General features: G+C 42.9%; 1 protein-coding gene across 2 annotated transcripts in view; it reads left to right on the top strand.

Moving 5' to 3' along the window:
- CTNNB1 (catenin beta 1) overlaps window positions 1-24,071 on the top strand; it is a 32,338-nt gene extending 8,267 nt beyond the window's left edge. Inside the window, exons 2-16 of one of the 2 annotated variants that reach the window (XM_048838848.2) lie at window positions 12,629-12,688; window positions 13,226-13,453; window positions 13,646-13,899; window positions 13,994-14,232; window positions 14,316-14,517; window positions 14,853-14,997; window positions 15,622-15,725; window positions 15,807-16,145; window positions 16,663-16,821; window positions 17,741-17,860; window positions 18,383-18,533; window positions 18,624-18,745; window positions 21,977-22,037; window positions 22,825-23,044; window positions 23,312-24,071. In XM_048838848.2, the coding sequence (XP_048694805.1) occupies window positions 12,676-12,688; window positions 13,226-13,453; window positions 13,646-13,899; window positions 13,994-14,232; window positions 14,316-14,517; window positions 14,853-14,997; window positions 15,622-15,725; window positions 15,807-16,145; window positions 16,663-16,821; window positions 17,741-17,860; window positions 18,383-18,533; window positions 18,624-18,745; window positions 21,977-22,037; window positions 22,825-23,033 (2,346 nt within the window). In that variant the 5' untranslated portion in view covers window positions 12,629-12,675 and the 3' untranslated portion in view covers window positions 23,034-23,044; window positions 23,312-24,071. The remainder of the gene's footprint in view (window positions 1-12,628; window positions 12,689-13,225; window positions 13,454-13,645; window positions 13,900-13,993; window positions 14,233-14,315; window positions 14,518-14,852; window positions 14,998-15,621; window positions 15,726-15,806; window positions 16,146-16,662; window positions 16,822-17,740; window positions 17,861-18,382; window positions 18,534-18,623; window positions 18,746-21,976; window positions 22,038-22,824; window positions 23,045-23,311) is intronic. The other variant, XM_075125677.1, reaches the window with a different exon arrangement.
- Window positions 24,072-24,584: the final 513 nt, after the last annotated feature.

The following is a 24,584-nucleotide window of genomic DNA, read 5'->3' as shown; positions in this document are numbered from 1 at the left end:
TCTCTTGCAAAGCTTCAGACTGGGTTTTCTCAAGCCTATATGTATGTTCTTTGATTTCAGAGAGTTGGTATTGACCTCAAGTAGTCATATATTCAGTGTGAATCTAGAATGACAAACAATGTTAATCTGCAAAATTAAAGAACTAGATATTACTGGTAGAAAACTGCTTTCAGTACCAATCGGTTACATAAACTTGATTATGAAGTCTGCTTTTACGCTATGTATTGACTAGCTTGTACCAAGTCAGTTTTTGGATAGCTGCCTCTTAAATACTTCTAGTGTAGTCCAGCAACCAAATCTGAGGCTGCGTTAGGCGTTGGCAGGATCAGAATGTTCATGTATTAGCTGGCTTAATGGCTTTCCCTCCAATCATTGGCATCAAATGTCCTTGTAATGGATCATGCTGACTTTAAACTGAAAGTACTTTCCCAACTTTATGAAATACTATAAAGTGGTCATGTGGTGACACTACTACTTCAGTTATTCCAGATGTACAAGTCTCCAGTAGGATAACAACTGTAGTGGAGGAAGACCAGTCTTACTACTTGAAATTTTGTAAGCAACCAACACAACAAACTGTTCCATTTCACTTTAACATCAGTAACCTTGCTTGCATAGCACGGAACTAGAGTTCACATGTTTCTCTGCATAGTAGACTCAAGAATTGGCTTGCACTTCCAATCTGGATGGAAATCTGTTATTGACTAATAGTATGCAGTGTTGTAGCTGGGTTGGGCCCAGGATTTTAGGGTTATCCTCAAAGGAGCTCTGTGTAAGTTGGAAAGCTTGTCTCTGACCAACAGAAGCTGGTCCAATGAAAGATTACCTCACCCATCTTGTAGCTCCAATTGACTAACAAGGCTCTTAGCTTTAAATGTCAGCTTAAATTCTTAGACTAAAAGCATCAGGTTTAAATGAGGACATTTTAGACAAATGGTGTAAAAGATGCCATAGCAAACTTTTCTGAGCTGCTGTAATGCCTTATCTGTAGCTTTTCATCACTTATGTGAGTGACACTGGACTGAAACTATGTCGTATATATGTGTAAATCCTGCCATGATTACTTCACTTGTCCCCAACTTGCTTTGTTGTACAAAAATCTGAAGGAATGTAAGGGTCAAGGAAGTTGGATTTTTTCCCCCCTCAAATTGGTTATCTTACATTCTGAATTACCAGTTGAATGTTATCAAATATTAACTAAATAAAATCAAGGTTTATTAAAACAGGCTTCATTTAGTTATATTTAGGTCCCTACCAAATTCACTGTCCATTTTGGTCAATTTCAGTGTCATAGGATTTTTGAAATCCTAATTTTTTTGATTTCAGCTATTTAAATTTGAAACATCAGTGTTGTGATTGTAGGGAATTGTGTGTGTGTGTGGGGGTGCAAGATTATTGTGGGGGAGGGTAGCAGTACTGCAACCCTCCTTCTGTGCTGCTGCCTGCAGTGGCTCTGCATTCAGAGCTGAGCAGCTGAAGAGCAGCACCTGCTGGCCAGGAGCCCAGCTCTGAAGGCAGAGCTGCCAGCAGCAGCACAGCAGTAAGGATGGCATGTAAGGGTGGCAGTACCATATCTTCTGGGCTGCTGCTGCCAGTGTGCTGCCTTCAGAGCTGGGCACCCAATCAACAGCACTGCTTTTCAGCTGCCCAGCTCTGAAGTCAGTGTAGAAGTAAAGATAGAATACCATGACAACCCCCCCCAATAACCTTGTGACCCCCCCAACTCCTTTTTGGGTCAGGACCTCCCCACGCTTGAGAAATGCTGGTCTCCCCTGTAAAATCTGTATAGTATAGGGTAAAAGCATACAAGATCAGATTTCCCAGTCCGTTATGCAATTTTCATGGCTGTGAATTTGGTAGGGCCCTAGTTATATTATCCTATTAACTATAGCGGAGGAGGAGTTCATACCTCTAAATCCTTAGTCGTTGTAGGTGATCTCTAAATGAATGTTTAGATAACTTGGGAATAATATCCAATTGCTCGTATCTTCAGCCTCTGAAAGCTTAATGGTCTGCAACTCAGGAGTTAGTGTACAATGCATAGGTCAGGGTGAATTGACTGAAATTGGATGGGGTTAAAACCAACAGGTGAAAAACGTGTGCTATTACAGTACTAATGAACTAAACTGTAAACCCCTGTATTTTTAAATGCCACCACTGTTGAGGTATTTTTATTTGAATCTTACAAAACTGAGAAGGCAACAGAGTTGATGGTACTGATAGTGGACACATTTCAGTAGGAATGTAAGTCTTGTATCAACAGTCCTATTGACTTAAAAGGGAATAATCACATGTGCAGCAATGGTGGCTAAAACTGTTTTTTGTGTAAATTTTTTCCTACAGGCAAATCTGTCAAACTTGTTTCAGTGATGGTAATGAAAAGATATTTAGACTTTCAGTATCTAGGCCATAATTTTCAAAAATAGGAACTTAACTTTTAGGATCAGATGGGATTTTTCAGTCACCTAAGTGACTTAGGAGCAGAAGTCCCATTGCCTTCAAACAGCAAACTTTGTATAGCCTAGTCAGTGTCTTTTCTTCTTGAAATTCAATACTTTAGAAGGTGGCTTTGCATGGTGTTTGAGTCTTGTAGTGGTTTCCCAATAAGCATATTGACGCCCTGGAATTAGCTTCAGGCATAGATGAGTATTAAGTGTGAAACTTCTTAATAGAAAATCTTTTTAAAATCTGAAACTCTAATTAGGAAACTAAAATGTTTTGTACTTCCCATTTTACAGTCTGACTCTTATCCACCCTAGTTTCATAGTCTCTCAAGCTTATGGAAACACCTGCAGTTCTAGTTAGCTGGTTTTGTGAGTGAAGAAACTGTTAATCTTAACCTCTAAAAGAAAGGTATTAAGTTTATAAAGGCTACTGCAATGACTTCAGTGCACTAGCCTAAGTAGCAGTGTTAAAGTATTGCCCTTTCTCTTGGAGCCAGCTATATGTAGGCAATGGACTGTTGAACAGGTATCTGTAGGACTTCTAAGCTAGAGCAGTAGATTGTTTTGTATTTTGGTTCAGAACAAGAACTAGAGATACTTGGAGAGCACCACAAATAATCCTGCATCTTTCCATATTTCCCCTGTATTTGGCTTTTGGTAACGGAGTTTGTTATCCTAATTTTTATGGAATTATGTTTTAGGTACTTAAGCAGCCAGTACTGGCAAAGAATGGCAAGTAATTCAAAATTTGACTCGGTTACTGTCTTACTAAGAACTTTGTGTACTTCAGCCATTTGGCTAGAATACACTACTTGCTCTGCCTTAAACCTTGATTCTTCATTCATTGTGACTCCCTGCTTCCCCCCAACCTTGTCTGTACTAGGGAAATCTACAGAGCTCCTAGCTGTTCTAGCATGGGTAGGATCTATACCGGGGTGGGCAAACTGCAGTGCTCGAGCAGCTTCTCAGGCTTGCCCCGCTCAGGGTCAGGGGTCGCTCCATGCAACTCCCAGAAGCCGCAGCATGGTGCTGCCCTCTCCTACCCCCCCAGTGCTCCAGCCAGGGAGTAGGGTTGGGGGGGCTGCTCCACACTGCTCCTAGAAGCAGTGGCATGGCCCCTCTCTGGTGCTCCAATGGGAGCTGCAGGAGCAGTGCCTGCAGACGGGGCAGCGTGCAGAGCTGCCTGGCTGCGCCTCCACATAAAAGCCAGAGAAGAGATGTGCCACTGCTTGAGGTAAGCGTCAGCTGGAGGCTGCACCCCAAGCCTCTCCCCAACCCCCCTGCCCCACCCCGATCCCCTTCCTGCCCTCTGAACCGCTGATCCCCCTACCCCACCTTCCAAACCCCTCAGTCCCATCCCAAAGCCTGCACTGTTGCCTGGAGTCCCCCTCCATACCCTGAACTCCTCATTTCTGGCCGCACCCCAACCCCAATTTTGTGAGCATTCATGGTCCGCCATGCAATTTCTATTCCCGGATGTGGACCTCAGGGCAAAAAGTTTGCCCACCCCTGAGATAGTAAGATTTTTTTGTACCTACTCAGTCCTCCTGCCCTTTCAATTCTAGCCTCTGAGACCACCTCTGAAGCCCCCTCCCCCCCACAAAAAAGTCATTCCCCCTTTTGACTTGTGAAGTCACAAACCTACTAACTCAAGACAGCCATGGAGTTTTACATGGGAGGTACTGGGTACATCCAGATTTCTAATGCAAGAAGTAGTTTTATTAACGCTGCATCATAAACATTAAGGATACAAGTCTTTTTCCTTTATGGCAGGCGTAGTCATATAATTTTTTTGGCCAAGGACCTGAGAAAATAAAAAACAGCAAGTAAAAATTTCAGGGTCTGTTTTAAAGCATCTGGGGGTCTACTGACTATGCATGCTTTAGGGTATGACCACTTTGCAGCTGGGAGTAAGCCTCCCAGCCTGGGTAGACAGATTCTTTCTTGCTCAGCTCCAGCTAGTGTGCTAAAGATAGCTGCGTGGACACTTACAGCTGGGGCTCTCAAGCTCACCCAGTCTCCTGGATCTAAGCAACCTCCACACTACTACTACTTTAGCACTCTAGCTTGAGCAGAGCGAGCATGACATCTACCCATGCTTGGAGGCTCACTCCCAGCTGCAGTACAGCATACTTGGGAACAAGTCTATTGGCTTTAGGACTTTGGAAAACCTTTTTACAATGTAAGGGTTTTGACAGTTTGATACGAGTGTCCCTTGATTTCAGTTCTTTCTAGCTAGTGAGAGGCAACACCACTAATACGCAAAGTAAGATGTAGCCTCACGTTGACCAGTCAACAGCAGTTTGTCAGTGAAGTTGCATTTAGGAAGACAAAGCAACTTAGATAGGAATTAGCAGAACTAAGCCTACTTACCATGAATTACAACTACCAAGGCTTTATTCCCCCTGTATAAATCAACCACACACCCCAAAAATGCAATACACTGAATAATGGTGGGTCACTGACATGTTTCTAGTTGATCAGTTTTCTGACTGCAGGAGAAGAGATCAGCCGCTACCAGAAAGCAGTCCCTGGATCCTACTTGGGGTTCCATTTTTGGATCAATCTCTGGATAAGATCTTCCACCTCCATTTATGGGAAGCTTGGTTTCTTCTGTTTCCAGAGCCTCCTTCCTGCTCTGAAGTTGATGTTTTTTTTATGGGGCCCTTCCACCAAGAAGGACCCAGTTATTTGCCTTCACTACTTAGATGGTTGAGCAACTGCAGTGATACTGACTGACCTTGTTTCGTGCTGCCGCTGCAAGCAAAGTAGTGAGTGGTGCTGGTGCTGGCTGCATGCCTGCCTCAAGGCACCAGAGCAGCTCTATTTTGAGTGCCCTCCTTGCAACCATAAGGGCTCACCACTTTTTGAATGAAAGATTAAATATGGTAGGAACTGTTGATTTTGCAACTCCCATTTTCCCTATTTTTCAGGGAATGCTCTGCTGATCTTTGATTTTGAGTTCTGTAGATGTGTATTACTGTTACAGGACCCAAGTACGCACCAACTGGAAATAATTAATATTATGCTCAGAAGTGTCTGAGTTGATGTATTTCTCGAATACAAAAGAAAGGTATGATCCCTTATTGGCTGAGTTTATTAAGGCAAAATACTAACCCCTTTCTAAGTCCCAAGACTTACCACTGACTCATACTGTCCCAAAATAAAGGGCTTGTCTGGCTGCCACATCCTTAACTATTTAATTAAGACTGCCAGAAAACAAGACTATTTAGAACAGCAGTAGAACAAGCCCAGCTGCAGGAGCCTTGTCCATAGTGTAGATCAGGGGTTGGGGTGCAGGAGGGAGTGAGGGCTCTGGTTGGGGGTGCAGGCTCCATGGTGGGGCCAGAAATGAGGAGTTCAGAGTGTGGGAGGGGACTCCAGGCTGGGGAGTAGGGTGCAGGGGGGTGAGAGCTCCAGCTGGGGGTGCAGGCTTTGGGGTGCAGGAGGGTCCTCAGGGCTGGGCCCAGGGGTTGGGGTGTAGGCTCTGGAGTGGAGCTAGGGATGAGGGGTTTGGGGTGCAGGAGGGTGCTCCAGGCTAGGATCAAGAGGTTCAGAGGGCAGGAAGAGGATCAGGGCTGGGGCAAGGGGGTTAGGGCATGGAGAGGCTCGGGGTGCAGGCTCTGGGCGGCACTTACCTCCAGCAGCTCTCAGAAGCAGCAGCATGTTCCTTCTATGTGGAGACATGGGCAGGTGGTTCTCCACTCTGTCGTGTCTGCAGGCACTGCCCCTGTAGCTCCTGTTGGAGCACTGCAGTGGGGGCTGTGCCACTGCTTCTGGGAGCCGTGTGGAGCAGCCCCCAACCCTACTCCCATGCTGGAGTGCTGTGGGGTGGGGTGGCAACACCATGCCACAGCTTCCAGGAGCTGAATGGAGTGACCCCTGACCCTGAGCAGGGCAAGCCCCAGACTCCACTCCCCAGTGGGAGCTCAAGGGCCAGCTTAAAACAGTTGGCAGGCCAGATCTGGCCTACAGGTCATAGTTTACCCACTCCTATACTACCTTCTGATCAGAACTTTTTTTTTTTGGGTAAGCTTAAAAATGCCTTTACACATTACATGGTATTAAGGACAGCTAGAAGTACACTGAATATTCTAGACTAAAGGAATTGCTTACATGGAATATAAACAGGGATATTGCACAAGGGAAGGAGAGCTTAGAGCTTCCAAGGTGTGGCACATCCTAGGAAACCCTGTAGTGTGAGAATGGTATGCATATGTCTCCTGTAGTCACAAAGTAAAACTGACTGGTCCTTTCATTGCTCAGACTGAGAAATATAGTCTCATCAAGGAAATAAATGAAACTGAAGTCTCGCCACCCTAATGTTAATCAAAGGCTTTCTTGAAAAAGGTTTGTGAATCAATGTCCTGTAACTCCTGGTGGAACATACTACTTTGGACAACCAACAGAACATCACACTTGAAAAACTAGAACTTGTGAATATTCAGCACTTGGAATATAAGATTATTGGGAAGAGTTACTAAAGAGCTTGCCTGTATGCTAGTGTTAAACTTGAACATGACACTAGCTATTAGTAGGAAATGTTGAAAGTTTTTGAGCGCTAAAACTTTGTACATACTGCTGAGCTTCATTTGCCACGAAACAGTGAAATGAGTGTACTCAGTGGCATCTGATATGAATGGACATTAGGTTTGAAGTTGCTGGTGGGAGCATCTGCTGCCCAAATGGGATCCATAGCAGTCCTGACTCTCTTGATGTAGAATGGCAACTTGTAGGATTGATTCACTGCTCACTAAAATACCAGAGGAAAATAGAGGAAGAAGTAACCAGGAATAACTCTTTACCTGTGGAAGCATTCAAAACAGATTGACTCGTTCAGCTTCAGTTGTGGTGATTCTCTACACTCAGCATAGGAATGCATGCCACTTCCCTCTGAATTTTACATAGCAATTCGGGTTGCTAGAAAATATTTTCATAATTGGATGTATAAAGAATGCACAGTAACTAGTTCAGCCAACTGTCACAGACCATTTATGTTGGTCCTGTATGGCTGAAACTTGGAAGCAAAGACTATTTATTTAACAGCAGTGTGGTATGTAGAGCTGTATTAAGGATTCATAAGAATGGAGGGAACTTCCATAGTTGAAATGGCTGTCTTGTAGAGCAGTCAAAATAGAGCAAAACCATCATGCAATTTAGTAGATAGCAAGGACTTGAAGTTTTTTTCTAAAACGGAACACTAACTAAAACAGAAAAGACTAAATCACTGCCTAGACTGTAGGATGGATATAGCTAAAACTCAAGCATTTAACTATTCAAACTGCAGGTCTGATCTTCCTTACCTTTATGCTCAAACTGTCAGCATCCTTGCTAGTTCAACTTCCACTAAATGCAGTAACCCTCAGTGTCTTTTTAAGATGGACAAAGGCCTAGATTTTGTTATTTAGGCATTGCTGCTATTTCAGTGTGTAACTGATTTAGGAGTTTAAGCCCTCTTCCTAGGGATTTAGGTCTCTCAGATCAGTTGGGTGTTTGCAACTCTGAACTTAGCAATGCCTAAATACCTTTTTAAAAATCTGGGTTAAAATTCCTGGCTTCACTTTTGACAAAACAATTAAAAGGGGGTATAGTATAAAAAGGATGTCAAAATTCTAGATACTAACATTACCATTAGTTTTTGTATGTAGAATTTTTCACTCAGCTCACTAATAACACTTTCTGCTTTAATTCAGCTGCTGTTCTCTTTTGCTTTTAAAAAAAAATTTTTTTTACAGTAGTGCCTGGGGCAAACAAAAATGAGGCTTCATTGTGCTAGACACTACAAACTGCCACAGAGCTGTTCATCTAAATCAGGGGTGGCCAACCTGTGGCTCCTTGTATAGGCACCAACTCTGGGGCTGGAGCTACAGGTGCCAACTTTCCAAAGTACTGGGGGGTGCTCACTGCTCAACCCCTGGCTATGCCACAAGCTCCACCCCCACTCCACCCCTTCCTGCCTCCTCCTGAGTCTGCTGTGCCCTAGCTCCCCCCCCCCCAGCCTCCTGCACACCACAAAACAGCTGATCGGGAGGGAAGGGGAAGTGGTGATTGGCGGGGGCTGCTGGTGGGTGGGGGCAGCTGATGTATTACTGTGACTTTTTGGCAATGTACATTGATAAATTCTGGCTTCTGCTCAGGTTGGCCACCCCGATCTAAATGGACAAGACAAAGGGTAGGGGGAAAGAATCCATTGCTTTGTTTAAATGAAATATCACTGTTCCATGTCTATGCATTTCAGATTTTCAATAGTAAAGGTTAATCCACCCTGATTTTTGGAAGATGGGCTTCTAATTCAAAACTTTCTTGCTGACTGGCAACATGCTACTGCTCAGAGGCAAACTTTTAAGGCCTTATCCATACTAAAAAGCAAAACCAGGTTTCTGTAACTAGTTCATGATACTGATTTGGCCATTTAATAAGCACTCTTCATGCAACAGTGCCCTAACAGAACTATGTAGTAAAATCAAGGTATCCTACCTCCCTGTTCCAATTCCACAGGGATAACTCAACTGGGCTGTGCCCTTAAGAGGCCTCTTCCTCTTACCATGCTGCTTAGCATTTGTAGATATGCATTCTAGGAAAAGATGGACAATAGCATTTCAGTGCTTCTGCAGGGGAAAGTGCCTGGAGTTTAGTCAATGCCAAAGCAATACATGAGGTGGTGAACTGTGTCCTATCTCAGAGGTTTAATTAAGGACTCCTTTGCAGAAGCCAGGGTGGTAACTAGGCCATTGGCAGAGGATTGTTTGTTTGGGTAACCTACGCTGTCAACAATGTCTTTCTATAACAAGTTCAGCACTTCATGCTAACTGCTGTAGATACTAACTACCAGCAATATTCATATCAATTTAACAGAATTGGGGGGCAGAGGGCTTATTGCTGCCTGACCTATTGCCTCTAACTGTAGTTTAAACTAAGGAAGGGTGGACAGTTCTGGGCTGAGCAGGTTATCTGATCTTGGCAGAAGAAATGCCATTCTGTACCAATTTCAAGCATGTGATATTCTTTCACCTATTCTAGTTCATCTACTGATACAAAGATGTTTAGGAGGAAGAAGTTGGGACAGATGTGCAACAAAGTAACTTAAAGATCTTGGGTAGAACACCTTGCTGCTGGCACATCTAGAAAACTAGTCTTAACTAGCTCTCATTTGTTGCAGTTAAACTTTAGAAGTGATCAGCAAAATACATACTAACTTAATTATACTATACATTTATCTAGGCTTATGTAATATAAAATTCTAGCATGCATAAGCATGCACTCTACATTGTAGCCACCCGTCTTGCTTTTGCTTTCCTGAATCTTTAACTCCTTAGTTAAATGAAATTGTAGGGACTCATTGCCTGGTAGTCAAAGGCTTAGAGGTAATAAGTTGCCTCAATAAAACAGGCACAACATGCTGCAGCTGCTGATCACTAGTGTTCTTGACTGGTTAAATACATCTGCCAGCAGTTTTTCAAATCTTGAACATAGTTCCTGATTGTTTACTTGTAGATGGTTTGACTTAGACCTCTGATCTATGCTAAACATTTTATTAGGCTTGTCCGTTTTCCAGATACTTTAACATATAGCTTCTCCTATTTCTGAAGCTTCAACACTAAACTTGATTAGATGGAAAATGAGACTGTTGCTGGACTAGTCATTCAGGCTTAACTTGTATTTTAGATTCTATTCTTGTCTTTTGGAAATAAGTCTGAACACCTACCAAAATGCCATGCAACATCAGAACAGTAGACTTCCTGTAACAGAAGCTTTACTTTGGCTGGGGGATCTGGCAGAAGGCAGAGGCTGTGAAGCTCCCTTCTTGTGGGTGCTTTCTTGCATGCACTTCAGTTTTATTCAGTCTTTGTAAAATACTTTAGCAACAGTTGTCCAGGGAAGTTTTAAAATACAATCTTCACACCAGATGCAAAACAGATGTAGCAGTCTTTCAGAAGAAAGAAAAATGTGTGGTGGTTTAGTGCTCATGTAGGTATCTCCAATGGCATAAATAAATCACACTGTGCTTAGCAGTAATGAATACTTGAAAGCAAAATGCTTTCAAGAGTGTATTAAAATTAAGTTCTAAACATGGTCTACTTGCATCAAGGTTAATAGGATGGAATTCCAGGAGCCGGTGAAGTTTTGAATAATTTAGGAGTAGTGTAGACTAGTGGCTCTCAACCAGCGGTCTGGGGGGCCACAAGCAGGTCTGAGGGGGCCCACCGAGCAGTGCCCCAGCATTAGACTCGCTGGGGCCCAGGTTAGAAAGCTGAAGCCCCACCACATGGGGCTGAGGACTTGAGCTCCACCACATGGGGCTGAAGCCAAAGCCTGAGCAGCTTAGATTCCCAGGGGCCCCTCTGGCATGGGGCCCCAGGCAGTTGCCCGGCTTGCTACTCCCCAGTGCGGGCCCTGGCTTTTATATGCAGAAAAGCAGTTGTTGAACTCCACAGGTGGGCTGTGGAGTTCTGTAGCATGTTGGAAGGGGGGTCTCAGAGAGGTTGAGACCCATGGTGTAGGCTTCCATTTATGGTTCCTGTGAATTGCATTGCTCTTTTGAAAAGTTGGTGCTATGTTCAGTGTAATCACTTTTTGGTAACCAGCTGTTTAAGAGCTAATCTACATGTGTGTGGGTTTTTTTTACTAGTATAAAAGGAGGTCATATGTAAGGTTTCCTCACTTATATAATGTAAAAGATCTCTTTTAGCCAAAAACTGGCTGGGTGGACTTGACTTTTTTTTTAAACTGAATTTAAGATTAATAGGTCTGGACATGCTTTAATCTTTCACTATTGGATGGTGGTCCAAATTGAAGAGTGAAATATTCTCCTCTAATATCAAGGAGAAATGACAGCCCTATCTCTTGTGGCAAACTGAAGAAGTGTTCTAAGTAGCTTTACCCATATGAATAAGCTCTCTAGGGAGGGGGGGAGGAGGAATTCAGTTATTGACCACCTAATAAGTTTGTGTACACTTCAGGAATAGATGGCTGCCTGTCAAGTAGGGAAGCTAATCTAATTTTAAACTGGGAATGGGGATTATGGAGCAGTACAAGCAGATATTACATAAATTTTTACCATGCCAAACTCAACTAGTGAGCACTTTACCTGTGTGTCTAGTTCATCTTCAGTCAACACTCCCTTCTTGACCTTGGGAATAGGTGGGCTTAATGTTTCAAGCCTCGTTAGAATTTATGGGGTCTAGATCAAGAATTGTCTTGACTGACTGCAAAATGAGAATTTAAACATCCAGTTTGTGATTCTTCAGCATTTAATTTTCATGCAAGTTTGTTGTCTACTATCAAACTTGTTTTCACAGCAAACCAAATTGAGGTGGGGAGTGGGCAGTATAAATCCTAAATCTGTGTGCTACTCCAGTGGCACAAAGCAGACTCAGACTTGGCTTAAATGATCAGTTGAGGATTCTGGAGTGGGGAAGTCTCTGGGTGGCCTAGGGATGCAGTTAATGGCTTCTCTCCACCCATGGAATGGCAGGGAAGGATGGCCAGTGGGCTTACAGTGGGTCTATGCATTTTCCAGGTCTGTAGCCTTATCAGAGGTTAAGGCTCATGTAGTGGCTCTAGGATCAGAGCTGGAAAGGTGTCCGAGTACTTCCCAGTGCGCCCCCCCCCCCCGCATGATGTTAATCTGGTTCCAGTTTATAGCTGAGGAATAGAGAAATGCAGAAAATGGTTTCAATGCTGTCTGTCCTCCATGCTTTTCCTCTTGGATTTTTAAGAAAGTAAATGTTTTGAGACTGCCAGCAAAAGCCTGGATGTGTATTCCCTGATGTTCTCATTCTTAGATGAGAGGGATTGCTAATGAGTAATTGGCTGCATTGTATACAGGCTTGATGTGTCTCCTAACCTGTATGTTCTCAAACTGGGGGTTGGGACCTGTCAGGGGGTTGGGACCTGTCAGCCTCCACCTCAAAGCCCATTTCACCTCCAGCATTTATAGTAGTATTAACGATTTAAAAAAATTATGGGGGGGCGGGGTCACACTCAGGCTTGTCTTGCTTGAAGGGGTCACCACTACGAAAGTTTGAGAACCACTGCATGTAGACTGAGATACAGCATTAACATGCTAGGCTGATCCCATAACTTGAACTCCTTTCTCTTACTGGAAACTAACCAAAGCTAGCAAGTTCGTAGTTCTTGACTTTTTTTGTGTGTTTTTTTTTTTTGTTTGTTTTCTGGTTAAGGTTTCTGAAGTTCTGCAGGCTATAGTTCTGGGAGCCCAGCAAGGAACATGGCAACCCAAGGTATATCTAACAGACTGAACTTTGCTTGGCTCTGACAAATATTGCGGGGGCTTCTTAAGCTTTTAGCTCTTTTTTTTTTCTTCCCATTTAATCCCTCTGGGACTGTCTAACTGTTCCATCTACTGCTAAATATTTCGTGCATGGAAAACTGCTCTTTAGGAAGAACATAAACCTGTAGACATGCATTCTTCTCAGTCCGGGAAGTGCCAACAAGGTCCCTTCTTCCTCTTCTCCCTTCCCCTTCCCTTCCCCCCCCCTCCAAAAAAAAAAAAGGGCATAAGACTGGTGAATTAATCCCTATATGTCCTGGATGCACCACCAAGTGTTCTATTGCCCAGTTCTGTTGGGGCTGCCTGTTTCTGCTTGGGTCTTGAGCTAACTGAACTGGCATAAAGTTAAAACCTCATAGTCTGAAGCAACTGTCTCCGCTCTTTCCAAATTAAATACAAAGTTGTAACAATTCACGCTGCATCTTCTTATGACTAAAATTTGCCTAATAAACAAGTGGTCTATATATTCAACACTGATTTCTTGCAGCTGACTTGATGGAATTGGATATGGCAATGGAGCCCGATAGAAAAGCAGCAGTCAGCCACTGGCAGCAGCAATCCTATCTTGACTCTGGTATCCACTCTGGTGCCACAACAACAGCTCCTTCTCTGAGTGGCAAGGGGAATCCTGAAGAGGATGATGTTGATACCACCCAAGTTTTGTATGAATGGGAACAGGGGTTCTCTCAGTCCTTTACCCAGGAACAAGTAGCTGGTAAGGAAAATTTCCATTCTGTTGTATTAAATTGTTTGTTTGACTTGCAAACTGACACTCATCTAGTAAAGTCAAGATTCCTTAATTCTACAAATTTAAATACTAATTGGTGTCCCTTGTCTTGTTAGACTTCCTACTCTTTCTTTTCTATTCTGTCCAGTCTTAAGCAAAGTCTATTTACCTCTGTTTCAGACATTGATGGACAATATGCAATGACTAGAGCACAGAGAGTGCGTGCAGCTATGTTCCCTGAAACACTGGATGAAGGCATGCAGATACCTTCCACACAGTTCGATGCTGCTCATCCAACTAACGTGCAGCGCCTGGCTGAGCCATCCCAGATGTTAAAACATGCTGTTGTTAACTTGATAAATTATCAAGATGATGCAGAACTTGCAACTCGTGCCATCCCAGAACTGACCAAATTGTTGAATGATGAGGACCAGGTACATGTGTAGGCTCTAGGTTAATGTAACCAATTTGCAGGGTGTCATTAAAATGACTAGCTAAAACTAAAAGCTTGCTTCATACTTTATATAGGTGGTGGTGAACAAGGCTGCAGTTATGGTTCATCAGTTGTCCAAAAAGGAAGCCTCCCGCCATGCTATCATGCGCTCTCCTCAAATGGTATCCGCTATTGTGCGTACCATGCAAAATACAAATGATGTGGAAACAGCTCGTTGCACTGCAGGTACACTACACAACCTCTCACATCACCGTGAAGGATTGTTGGCCATCTTCAAATCAGGAGGCATTCCTGCTCTGGTTAAAATGCTTGGGTATGTGGACTACCATTGCAACACTTACCTGTATTTAATACTGATAGGTGTAGGTGCTCACTTCCTTTGTTTTGTTTTTTTAGTTCCCCAGTGGACTCCGTGCTGTTCTATGCTATAACTACTCTGCACAACCTCCTGTTGCATCAGGAAGGTGCCAAAATGGCTGTCCGTCTAGCTGGTGGGCTGCAGAAAATGGTTGCCTTGCTCAACAAGACAAATGTTAAATTCTTGGCCATCACAACAGATTGCCTTCAGATTTTAGCTTATGGCAATCAAGAAAGCAAGGTAAATGAATGCATCCAACTTTTTCGTGAGCAGATGCACTATTAACGGTCAGTCTCTGGGCTGTCGGACAGATATGACACTAGTGTCGTCATGGCAGATACTTATCAAGAACCTTCACATGTAGGGACCAACCACATCTAGAGGTGAAAAGATTTGCTTCAGCAAGGGTGCCAAACATTGTCTCCTAGAGTATAAGAAACAAACACTTAGAGGCCATTGAATGGCTATTATCCATCCAGGTTATTGCCCATGCATGTGAAGACTGAATGAATGACCGTGGAAAGACTGGGTTTCATAACTTTCATCTTAAGCTCTAAATAAAACTTCCTTTGCAGTTGATTATTCTGGCCAGTGGTGGACCCCAGGCTCTAGTAAACATAATGAGGACCTATACATATGAGAAACTACTATGGACCACAAGTAGAGTGCTGAAGGTGCTCTCAGTCTGCTCTAGTAACAAACCTGCTATTGTTGAAGCTGGTAAGTGTCCAGATTAGCTGTATCCATGCTAATGGCTGCATGTGAATATTGTACTCTAGTACCAATACATGCCATCCCACAAGGATCTGAATTGATGTTCTGGAAAGATTTACACAAACTAAGTGTAAAATGCCTCTCTCCTTAGAAATTAGTAGCTTAGATTAGAGCTGTAGCTCTTGTAGGGCCACCAACATAGCTGAATATGAGTAAACCCCGGGATAGCTTTGATTTCCCGACAGTCGCAAGACAAGTATTCTACAATAAATGACTGAGTAGTCCATAATAACATACTATATGCTGAGAGTTAATTCGTCTGCCAGAATTAAAGTGGCTGAAGACTCATAGTTAAGTGTATGGACACTGTTTAATGAGACTTAAGACTTTTTTGTGTGGCAAACTCTTCACTGTTGCAGTATAGAAATCTTCATTATGACGACGCTGGAGGTACTTGCAAAGTACAGAATGCCTTCCATTACCTCTTAAATTCAGGTGGATTTGAAGGTGCTCTCCATCTTATGAAGCTACTCAGCCCTTTGCAACTACTACAGAATACATAATACAGAACTACTGCCTCTGAAAGGCTGTAGGCTTAACACTGAAGAGTTAACTTGCATCTTGTTCTAGGTGGGATGCAGGCTTTGGGACTCCACCTTACAGATCCAAGCCAACGTCTTGTTCAGAATTGTCTTTGGACTCTCAGAAATCTTTCAGATGCTGCAACTAAGCAGGTAAGTGGTTCTGCTAGGGATCAAGAACAAAACCAACGCTGGTTGGTGGTAGTTTACAACACTTTCTTTCCCTCTCTACAGGAGGGCATGGAAGGCCTTCTAGGAACACTTGTTCAGCTTCTAGGGTCAGATGATATCAATGTTGTAACCTGTGCAGCTGGCATCCTTTCTAACCTTACCTGCAACAACTATAAGAACAAGATGATGGTATGCCAAGTTGGGGGTATTGAGGCTCTTGTGCGCACTGTTCTTCGGGCCGGTGACCGGGAAGACATCACAGAACCTGCTATCTGTGCACTTCGTCACCTCACTAGTAGACATCAGGAAGCTGAGATGGCACAAAATGCAGTACGTCTTCACTATGGACTTCCAGTGGTGGTTAAACTCTTACACCCACCATCTCACTGGCCCCTGATCAAGGTAAACTTATAAACTTAAGATGGCACTTGTTGCATATGTAGCAACATGTTTAGTGAAGTGAACAATGTATTAGTAGAATGTGGTGTATTCAACACTTGAGTTTTGAGATTGCTTTGAACCTTGTCTTCAAGCTCAGCTACAGGAGAACATCCAGGTAACCATGTCTAGGATGGGTGAGAAGACTAACCGTAGGGTATGTCTAAACACTGACATTAAAGAGCTCTCCCAGCGCTGTAATAAAACCACCTCCGTGAAGGGAAGAGATGCCAGGACTGGGAATGCGACTCCCAGTGCTGGAGCACTGTCTACACTGCCACTTTACTGCGTTGAAACTTGCATCACTCAGGGGTGCTTTTTAACACCCCACTAAACAAAGTAAGTTTCAGTGTTGTAAGTGGCAATGTAGACAAGGCATTAAACAGTTTGAAAATAGCTCTTGCAAGGATTTGCTCGCTACAACATCAGAATTAAGACTCACTGCTGTAAATTCTTAATTTCTTTTTCTTCCCAATTGCAGGCTACTGTTGGCCTGATCCGCAATCTTGCTCTCTGTCCAGCCAATCATGCCCCCCTGCGTGAACAAGGTGCCATTCCAAGGCTAGTTCAGTTGCTGGTTAGAGCACATCAGGATACCCAGCGTCGCACATCTATGGGTGGAACCCAACAGCAGTTTGTGGTACGTTACTAAGAGGTAGTGGCGAAACAAGACACTGTTGCAGGATGTTTTCCTCTTGGAAGTCAAGGCATGCTACTTATGTCTAAGCATAGCAGAAAATGAGGTTTTCTACAACCTTAAAATGACTTGCTGTAAATGTTAAGATTAATTCACTATTAATTAGTCTAACAAGCACCTACTTTCTGCAGTCCAACTAGCATTTTGGACAGATCTGGATAAGTCATGTATACGCTCTTGCACACCTTGTCCAGACAGTCTCCCCTAAAGCTGAGGATCCCTGGGGAGTCTGGGAGAGCCTGTTTAATTCATTTACTGAGCAAGAGATTCTTAGTGTAAGGTTATTAGGTGTAGACTGTGCACTTGTTTCCTAATCGGGGGAAGAGTAGAATTTCTTTTTCCAACTAACCAGAGGTAGGGACATCACCTGCTACTCAACAATCTTGTCTTACCAGAACTATGCACACACATGCACCAAAATTAATCTGAAATGTTGAATAACATCACTGACCGGTATATGAACTTGAGTGCGCACTAAACACTTCTGTAACTTGAAGATTCTCTGCCACTAGAAGATCTGTATATGCCTCTCCTCTTCCCCTGGCCCTCTATCCCTGTCTCCCAAGATAGGAGAATTAATGCACAAGTCAAGTAGCCTGGTAAGTTCACACCAGTAAGCCTGCTGTAACCAATAGATAGACCACAGACTGCATTAAGTGCACACATTAACTCTCAGCCTGGAGAGAGGAGTTGTCATAGCACCTGCCAGTGCAACAAACTAAACGAAAGCATACTCAAACTCGTTGAGGCCCAGATGGCCCCCTTAGACGACAACGCTACAACAAACTCAAATCCTAACAGTTTAAAATCTTCCACCTCTTAAAAGTACAATACTAGCCTTTATGCATATTTCCCTATATAGGAGGGTGTGCGTATGGAGGAGATAGTTGAAGGCTGTACTGGAGCCCTTCATATCCTTGCACGAGATGTTCACAATCGAATTGTAATCAGGGGTCTAAATACCATTCCACTATTTGTGCAGGTAAGTGATAACTTTTGAGAGTTGTCTTCCTGGCATGAAAAAAGCCTTAGGACACGAACTTTTAATGTTGTATCTGGCCCATCAATTCAGCATTATACTGATGAGCCCAGATCAGTTGCCTGTGTGACTAAGGAAATGATCCCAGCACTCCTGACTAACAGGGAACCAGATACATCCTGAAGGCTTCTATTACAGTGGGATGGTGGCTGTGTTCTGCCAGAATACTCATTTTGTTCTGTTACCTGGCTCACCTCCTTGAAGTGAACTTTTGGCTCTGGAACTTGCCCTCTTGCAGTCTACTAAAGGCAGCTTGCACCTCATCCTTGTCAAGATTTAGCTCAATATTGATATTAAGCTAGCTACTTATTGCTGGGGAAAGGAGGATGGCTTACCAAATTGGTTAGACCCCTTTGTTTAGTAGCACTAAAGTAGTTACCTCTAGCCACTATTCTGTAGCTGTCCTCAAAATGGCATGTTTATCAAAGTCCAAACACTTACACTCACATACTTGTGTGGTTATAGTTGCTGTATTCTCCCATCGAGAATATCCAGAGAGTAGCTGCAGGAGTACTCTGTGAACTGGCTCAAGATAAGGAGGCAGCTGAAGCCATTGAAGCCGAGGGAGCTACTGCTCCTCTAACGGAACTGCTTCACTCTAGAAATGAAGGTGTTGGTAAGTGAAGAAAAATAAGAAATAAGAAAAATAAGCTTAATCATTGAAATGGCAAGGGCTGTACCAAAATCTATTGCTTGCTTTCAATAGCAACATATGCAGCTGCAGTGTTGTTCAGAATGTCTGAGGATAAACCACAAGATTACAAGAAACGGCTTTCAGTTGAGTTGACGAGCTCTCTATTCAGAACTGAACCAATGGCTTGGAATGAGGTGAGTTATAGCATCGTTTTTTGTTCCTATTCCTATAAAAGCCTTCACTCCCATGTGACCTTTCTGATGCCATCAGATTTTTCTCCCTTTTGCTACTGGAGAGCCTTCTAGACTGTTCAGAACCAGGCTGCATTTCCCCTGTCTGAGCACAGCACATCCAAGAGCAGGTTGTGTTTTTTTGTTCTTTTTTAAAAGGGAAAAAAAAGGCTTAAGTGTGTATACTGTGGTGACCCTGTTTTTCCTCCTCAAGCTGGAATTGGTTCTCTCCTTTCCTTTCTTCCTCCCCCAGCTCCTCCCTCCCCCCATCAGATATCCAGAGTGACTTGGCCTGATCTCTCTCCTCTTCCTCCCCCTGCTCCCATCCCAATAAACACAAACTTGACCTAGTTATCATGGTATTTGTTGTTGTAACTGTTTCTTTTGAGAAACACTAATGAAGCAACTGACTCAGTCTTTGCTTCCCTAGGTATACCTTGAAGGGATATTGTCAGACCAGATTCTAAAGGCCTCTGTACATGTGTGTGTAAAAAAAAAAAAAAATCTTTACCAGTTACGTAATTCCTTTCTTAGTCTATTCTGTATTGTGGTTTAGGTCAAGTAACTTCTTGGCAAAACTGCTTCTGCCAGCTGTATAAGCTGCAACAATTTGGCCAGGCTGGGCATATTTATTGACTGTTTTTAAAATGCACTGCCCCTAACAAGATGAAATTGCACAGTTTAGATCTGGTAATTAATGTAAAAATGTAGCTGTAGTTCTCCTCTTAAAACTCTCTTCTGGATTATTCACTTACAAAGGACTGAGATGAGCACTCAGTCACAAAGTAACATGCATCATCTAAATAGTGTTACAAGTATAACAGTTTCACCCACACGCATTCTCTATTTTAAAGGCTTTTGGCTGGTGTAGTGCTTCAGAACAATAAGTGAGTGGCATGTTAAAGTTCCTTATTTTGGGGTTCTTCATGGTGGTGCCTGCTTTTTTTTTTTCCCCCCAGTCTGGCACTTCGAGTGCAGAAGGTGGGGGCCCGCAAGGACACTAAAAATTAATGCTTGCCACTCCAGCCTTGTATTAAGCTGTAAACTTGAAAGTTTTGGTGTGGTTTTTTTTTCTGACCTTGGATTGGTAGATGCTGCCACCACCAAGTGCAAAAACCCATTGAACCCAGGAAGGTGCCTTTGGGAATTCCTTCCTGTGGGGTACCCTCAAGTCCTCCCCCACCCTGGAAGAGCTGACAAGGAAATCGGCTGTTGCCACCAGCTAATTAAACAACGTGCAAAAACCTCTTAAGACACACATCCAGTTTTTTTTTAAAACAAAAGGAAGAAAATACATCTGGGAACTTAATCTATTGCTAGATTTTTAAAAAGACCAACTACATCCGATGAAGTGAGCTGTAGCTCACAAAAGCTTATGCTCAAATTGGTTAGTCTCTAAGGTGCCACAAGTACTCCTTTTCTTTTTACAATGGTTAAGCATCAGTTTCTTGAGGTCCAGCTTAAAGGTTATAAGCAAAACAAAAGCATCTGGGGTTAGCACAGAGGAGTCCACAAGCCATAAAAAAATTAAAAAAAGATAAAACCTGATCGCATCTTCCTAGACATTTCCTGATCTACTTAAATATCTGGGGTTTCAAATGAGTAGTTTCTAGGTATAACACAATGATTTTTGATACCTGGTCCCAAGGTATACAGCGCACAGTCTGAAGCAGTCTTGACTGTTTAAGGACAGGGGAGCATGAGTGGTCCTGGAGAAGCTCTGAAGGTTCTCGAGATGGTACTGCCCACAAGGCATTTTTTTCAGAGCAATACAATGCCCAAGGCTGGAGCAAAGGAGAAACAACACTGAACCTGCAGTAAAGGAGATGCTTTATACTGTAGCTGCTCCTTACTGCTCCCTGTTGATCCCTCTGTAAGGAGAAGGGACAAAATCAGACAAAGCTCCTCTGTGACGCTGGTATAGGATAAACTTGAGTGGCCACTCAAGATCTTATTATGGATTAGAGCAGTGGTTCTCAAACTTTTTTTCATGGACCACTTTAAAAATTGCTGGGGGTCTCGGACCCCTTAATCTTGCCAAATGTTTGTACTGTTAACTGTTAAGCGCTTTGGATAAAAACGCTATATTTAAAAAACCTTTTTTTGTTATACCAATAAAAGCACACAACTCATATTTTAATATCGGTAGTCTTAATTTTCTAATGTGATGGATGTGCCCTCCTCCCTGACCACAGCAGCCCCTGAGTTGGGCTGGGAGGAGGGATGGGTCTCTCCCCAGCAGCTGCATCCCATATCTCCTCCTCCTTATCACCTCCCTCCCCTTACATATGCATTTTCTCCAGGGTCCAGGCATTCCCTCCATTCTGGTTGCCCTCCATTCTCTTGTGTGGCCATCCAGGCATACATCTTAGAGGGAACTATCCATGGACCACCTGAATGGAGCTCACAGACCAGTTTGAGAACCTCTGGCTTAAACCACTGAATTATTACTACTTTAATGAATAATAACCTTCTTCTGTTTGCAGGACTCTCTATTTCTAACCAAATACTATAAAATCTGCAGGTCATTGCATTTTTCTATAGTGGGTATATTCATAGGTGGTCAAACAGTGTATGGTGTGGTGTTTGGGGGTGTGTGTGTGTGTAGTGTGTTAGACTTTAACGGCCCCCAAAAAACCCCATCTTCAGCATGGTCTGTACTTAAGCTGAGTTAGCTATGTTGCTAAGGGGTGTAGTGTTCCCCCCCCCCCACACACACACCCCTGACCACTGCAGTTATGCCAGCCTAACCCCTCAGTGTAGACATTGTCTCCATCAACCTTGGCTTTCTTGTGTTGACCTAGCCACTGTTGCTCAGGGAGATGGAGTTGCTACATAATGGAAGAATCCTTTCTGTTGCTGTAGTGTGAATCTACGCTGTGCAGAGTGCTGTGGCATCACTGTTATGCCACTAACTCCATAGCATAGACAAGCCCTTATATGGCCCTCAAATTATAGGGCCTGTAACTTTTTCTGGTTCTAAGCAAAACTATGCTGTCGGATTTGTGGCAAACAGGAGTGTCTGTCTGAAATCCAGCTTACAGGGAGATATCAGGTTGGTAAAACTCTAAACCTAAATATTGGGTCTAAAATTAAATAACTGCCTACATGTGGTACAACTCATGGATGAAAGCTTGTCACTGAAATTTTAACTCTCCCTCCTTTCTTGCTTTTCACACTCCACATCTTCTTTAGACTGCAGATCTTGGACTTGATATTGGTGCCCAGGGAGAGCCTCTTGGATACCGTCCAGATGGTATGTCTGTTCCATTTCCCTCATTTCCTAATAAACTTAAGCCTGGCTAAATTCAGTGCCTTTAAAGGAGAACTGCAAGTAATACAGGAGATGCCAGTTGAGAAAAGCAAATCAATCGCTTCACTTCAATACTACAAATTGGCAGTCAGATGGGAAACTGCCATCTTGAATAGCAAGTAATAACTAGCTTTGCAACATTCTACATCCTGTTCAGTTAGTTGTATTCTCTCTTAAACAGAAAACTGGTGGTCCTTGTGCTGGGGAGTCTCAATGAGTATCCTCTCTATGAAGAGTAACAACACTGGGTGTTTCTGAACATTCCCATTTACTCTAAATATGAATTAAATTACAGTTTTCCTTTAAAACAAAGCGTGGTGTTTTGTACCCTGGTAGTCTACAGCTTTGAAGAACGCTATCATGTCTTAAGGATTGTAAGCCATTTTGACTAGCAACCTAAGAAGCAAATCTGCAGTTAACAGGCTTGTTCTCTTGCAGTATTGCTGTGTTGGGTTTCAGTACTGTTTATGCAGACTACTGGCTTGGCTGGAATTTGCTCATGCTTTTGACTGCAGTATGCTTTGTCTGCAGAGCCACACTGAAAGGCTGTCTCATTCAATTGGATGGGTATTAGACCAGGCAATAAATTTGTGTGTTCAGCTGGGCTGAACTAGAAGAAACTAGATGGCTACAACAATCTTCTCTGTCCCTGATATTTGCAGCTTTTGATGCATCTAACATCTGTTAACATTCTGCTTTTTTCCCCTCCCCTGCCACCCTTAACTCTTAGATCCTAGCTACCGTTCTTTCCACTCTGGCGGATATGGTCAGGATGCCTTGGGTATGGACCCTATGATGGAGCATGAAATGGGTGGCCACCACCCTGGTGCTGACTACCCAGTTGATGGGCTGCCAGATCTGGGACATGCCCAGGATCTTATGGATGGGCTGCCTCCAGGTGACAGTAATCAGTTGGCCTGGTTCGATACTGACCTGTAAATCGTCCTTAGGTAAGAAGCTCAAACTTGAATAAAACAACCTTGTGAACTGAGGACTTGGTTGGCAGGGAGGGAATGGCTTAAATGGGTCCAACTCCTATCCAAATACTGAATTTTGAGTATGTTGAAGCTTGTACTTTCTGTGCACTTGAACTGACTCCTGCTGTGAAGTGTGGAAGTGATTAACTTCAGTGTGTTGTGCTCCAGCTTTATGCAATCTTAACATGTGGGCAAATAACTCTACAGCACTGACAGGTCCTTGTTTTTCTTCCTACACAGCTGTATCGTCTGAATGAACTTGCATTGTGATTGGCCTGTAGCGTTGCTGAGAGGGCTCGAGGGGTGGGCTAGTATCTCAGAAAGTGCCTGACACACTAACCAAGCTGAGTTTCCTATGGGAACAATTGAAGTAAACTTTTTGTTCTGGTCCTTTTTGGTCGAGGAGTAATACAAATGGATTTTGGGAGTGACTCAGAAATGAAGAATGCACAAGAGAATCACAAGATGGAATTTATTAAACCTTAGCCTTGCTTGTTAAAAAAAAAAATATTTTTTTTTTAAAACCTCTGTAATGGTACTGACCTTGCTTGCTTTGAAAGTAGACTTTTCTTTTTGCTGTAACTGTTAGGATTTTTTTTAAAGTCTCTTGTAGTGTTTAAGTTATAGTGAATATGCTACAGCAGTTTCTAACTTTTAAGGATCGAGTAATGGTGTAGAACACTAATTCATAATCACTAATTGTATTCTGAATAAAGTGTAACATTGTGTAGCCTTTTTGTATAAAAATAGAGAAATAGAAATGGTCCAATTAGTTTCCTTTTTAATATGCTTAAAATAAGCAGGTGGATCTATTTCATGTTTTTGATCAAAAACTTTATCTGGGATGTGTCTGGGTAGGGGCCAGTAAGAACTGTTGGTTCGGAACCTTGTGTTGGACAGTTTACCAGTTGCCTTTTATCCCAAAGTTATTGTAGCCTGCTGTGACACAGATGCTTCATGAGCAAAAGTGGTTAAAGGATTAAAGTAAACTTTTAATTCACTCAGCTGTCTCAGATTATTTGAAATGGGAAACATATAGCTTAATCTGCAGGGTGATTCCCCCCCAAACTAACTTCCTACAGCAATTTGCATATTTTGCATAGGAAGGGGTGGCATGGCACAAATCAAACAGGACTGAACTGCAGTCCAAAAACAAAGCAACTTCAGTAGTCTCTTCAGTTTAGAAGAACTAGTGCTGCAGGCCAAATCATGGAGATTTCTTCTTTTTAGCAGAATTAGTCGAGTGTGACTAAGCAAACTATTTGCAGTACTCCCCTGAGTTAACTTACCACTGCTTAACAATCTTGATACTTGTGTATATACACAACACCATCATCAACCCTGAAACAAGTATCCAATCACCTCTGGCTTTAGTGGGTTTTTTAATTACTTTGCTCTAGCAAATGGTAATACCAAGCACATGAAGAATTATAGATTCAAAGGTACAATGTTGCTAAATGAACTGAGCCTGTGTCAAGCATAAACTTAAGGACCAGCCCCACAAGCATTTGGC

This window comes from Caretta caretta, chromosome 2 (genome assembly GCF_965140235.1).
Source record: "Caretta caretta isolate rCarCar2 chromosome 2, rCarCar1.hap1, whole genome shotgun sequence".
In the NCBI taxonomy this organism is placed as follows: domain Eukaryota; kingdom Metazoa; phylum Chordata; order Testudines; family Cheloniidae; genus Caretta; species Caretta caretta.
This window is presented reverse-complemented; position numbering and strand designations above follow the sequence as displayed.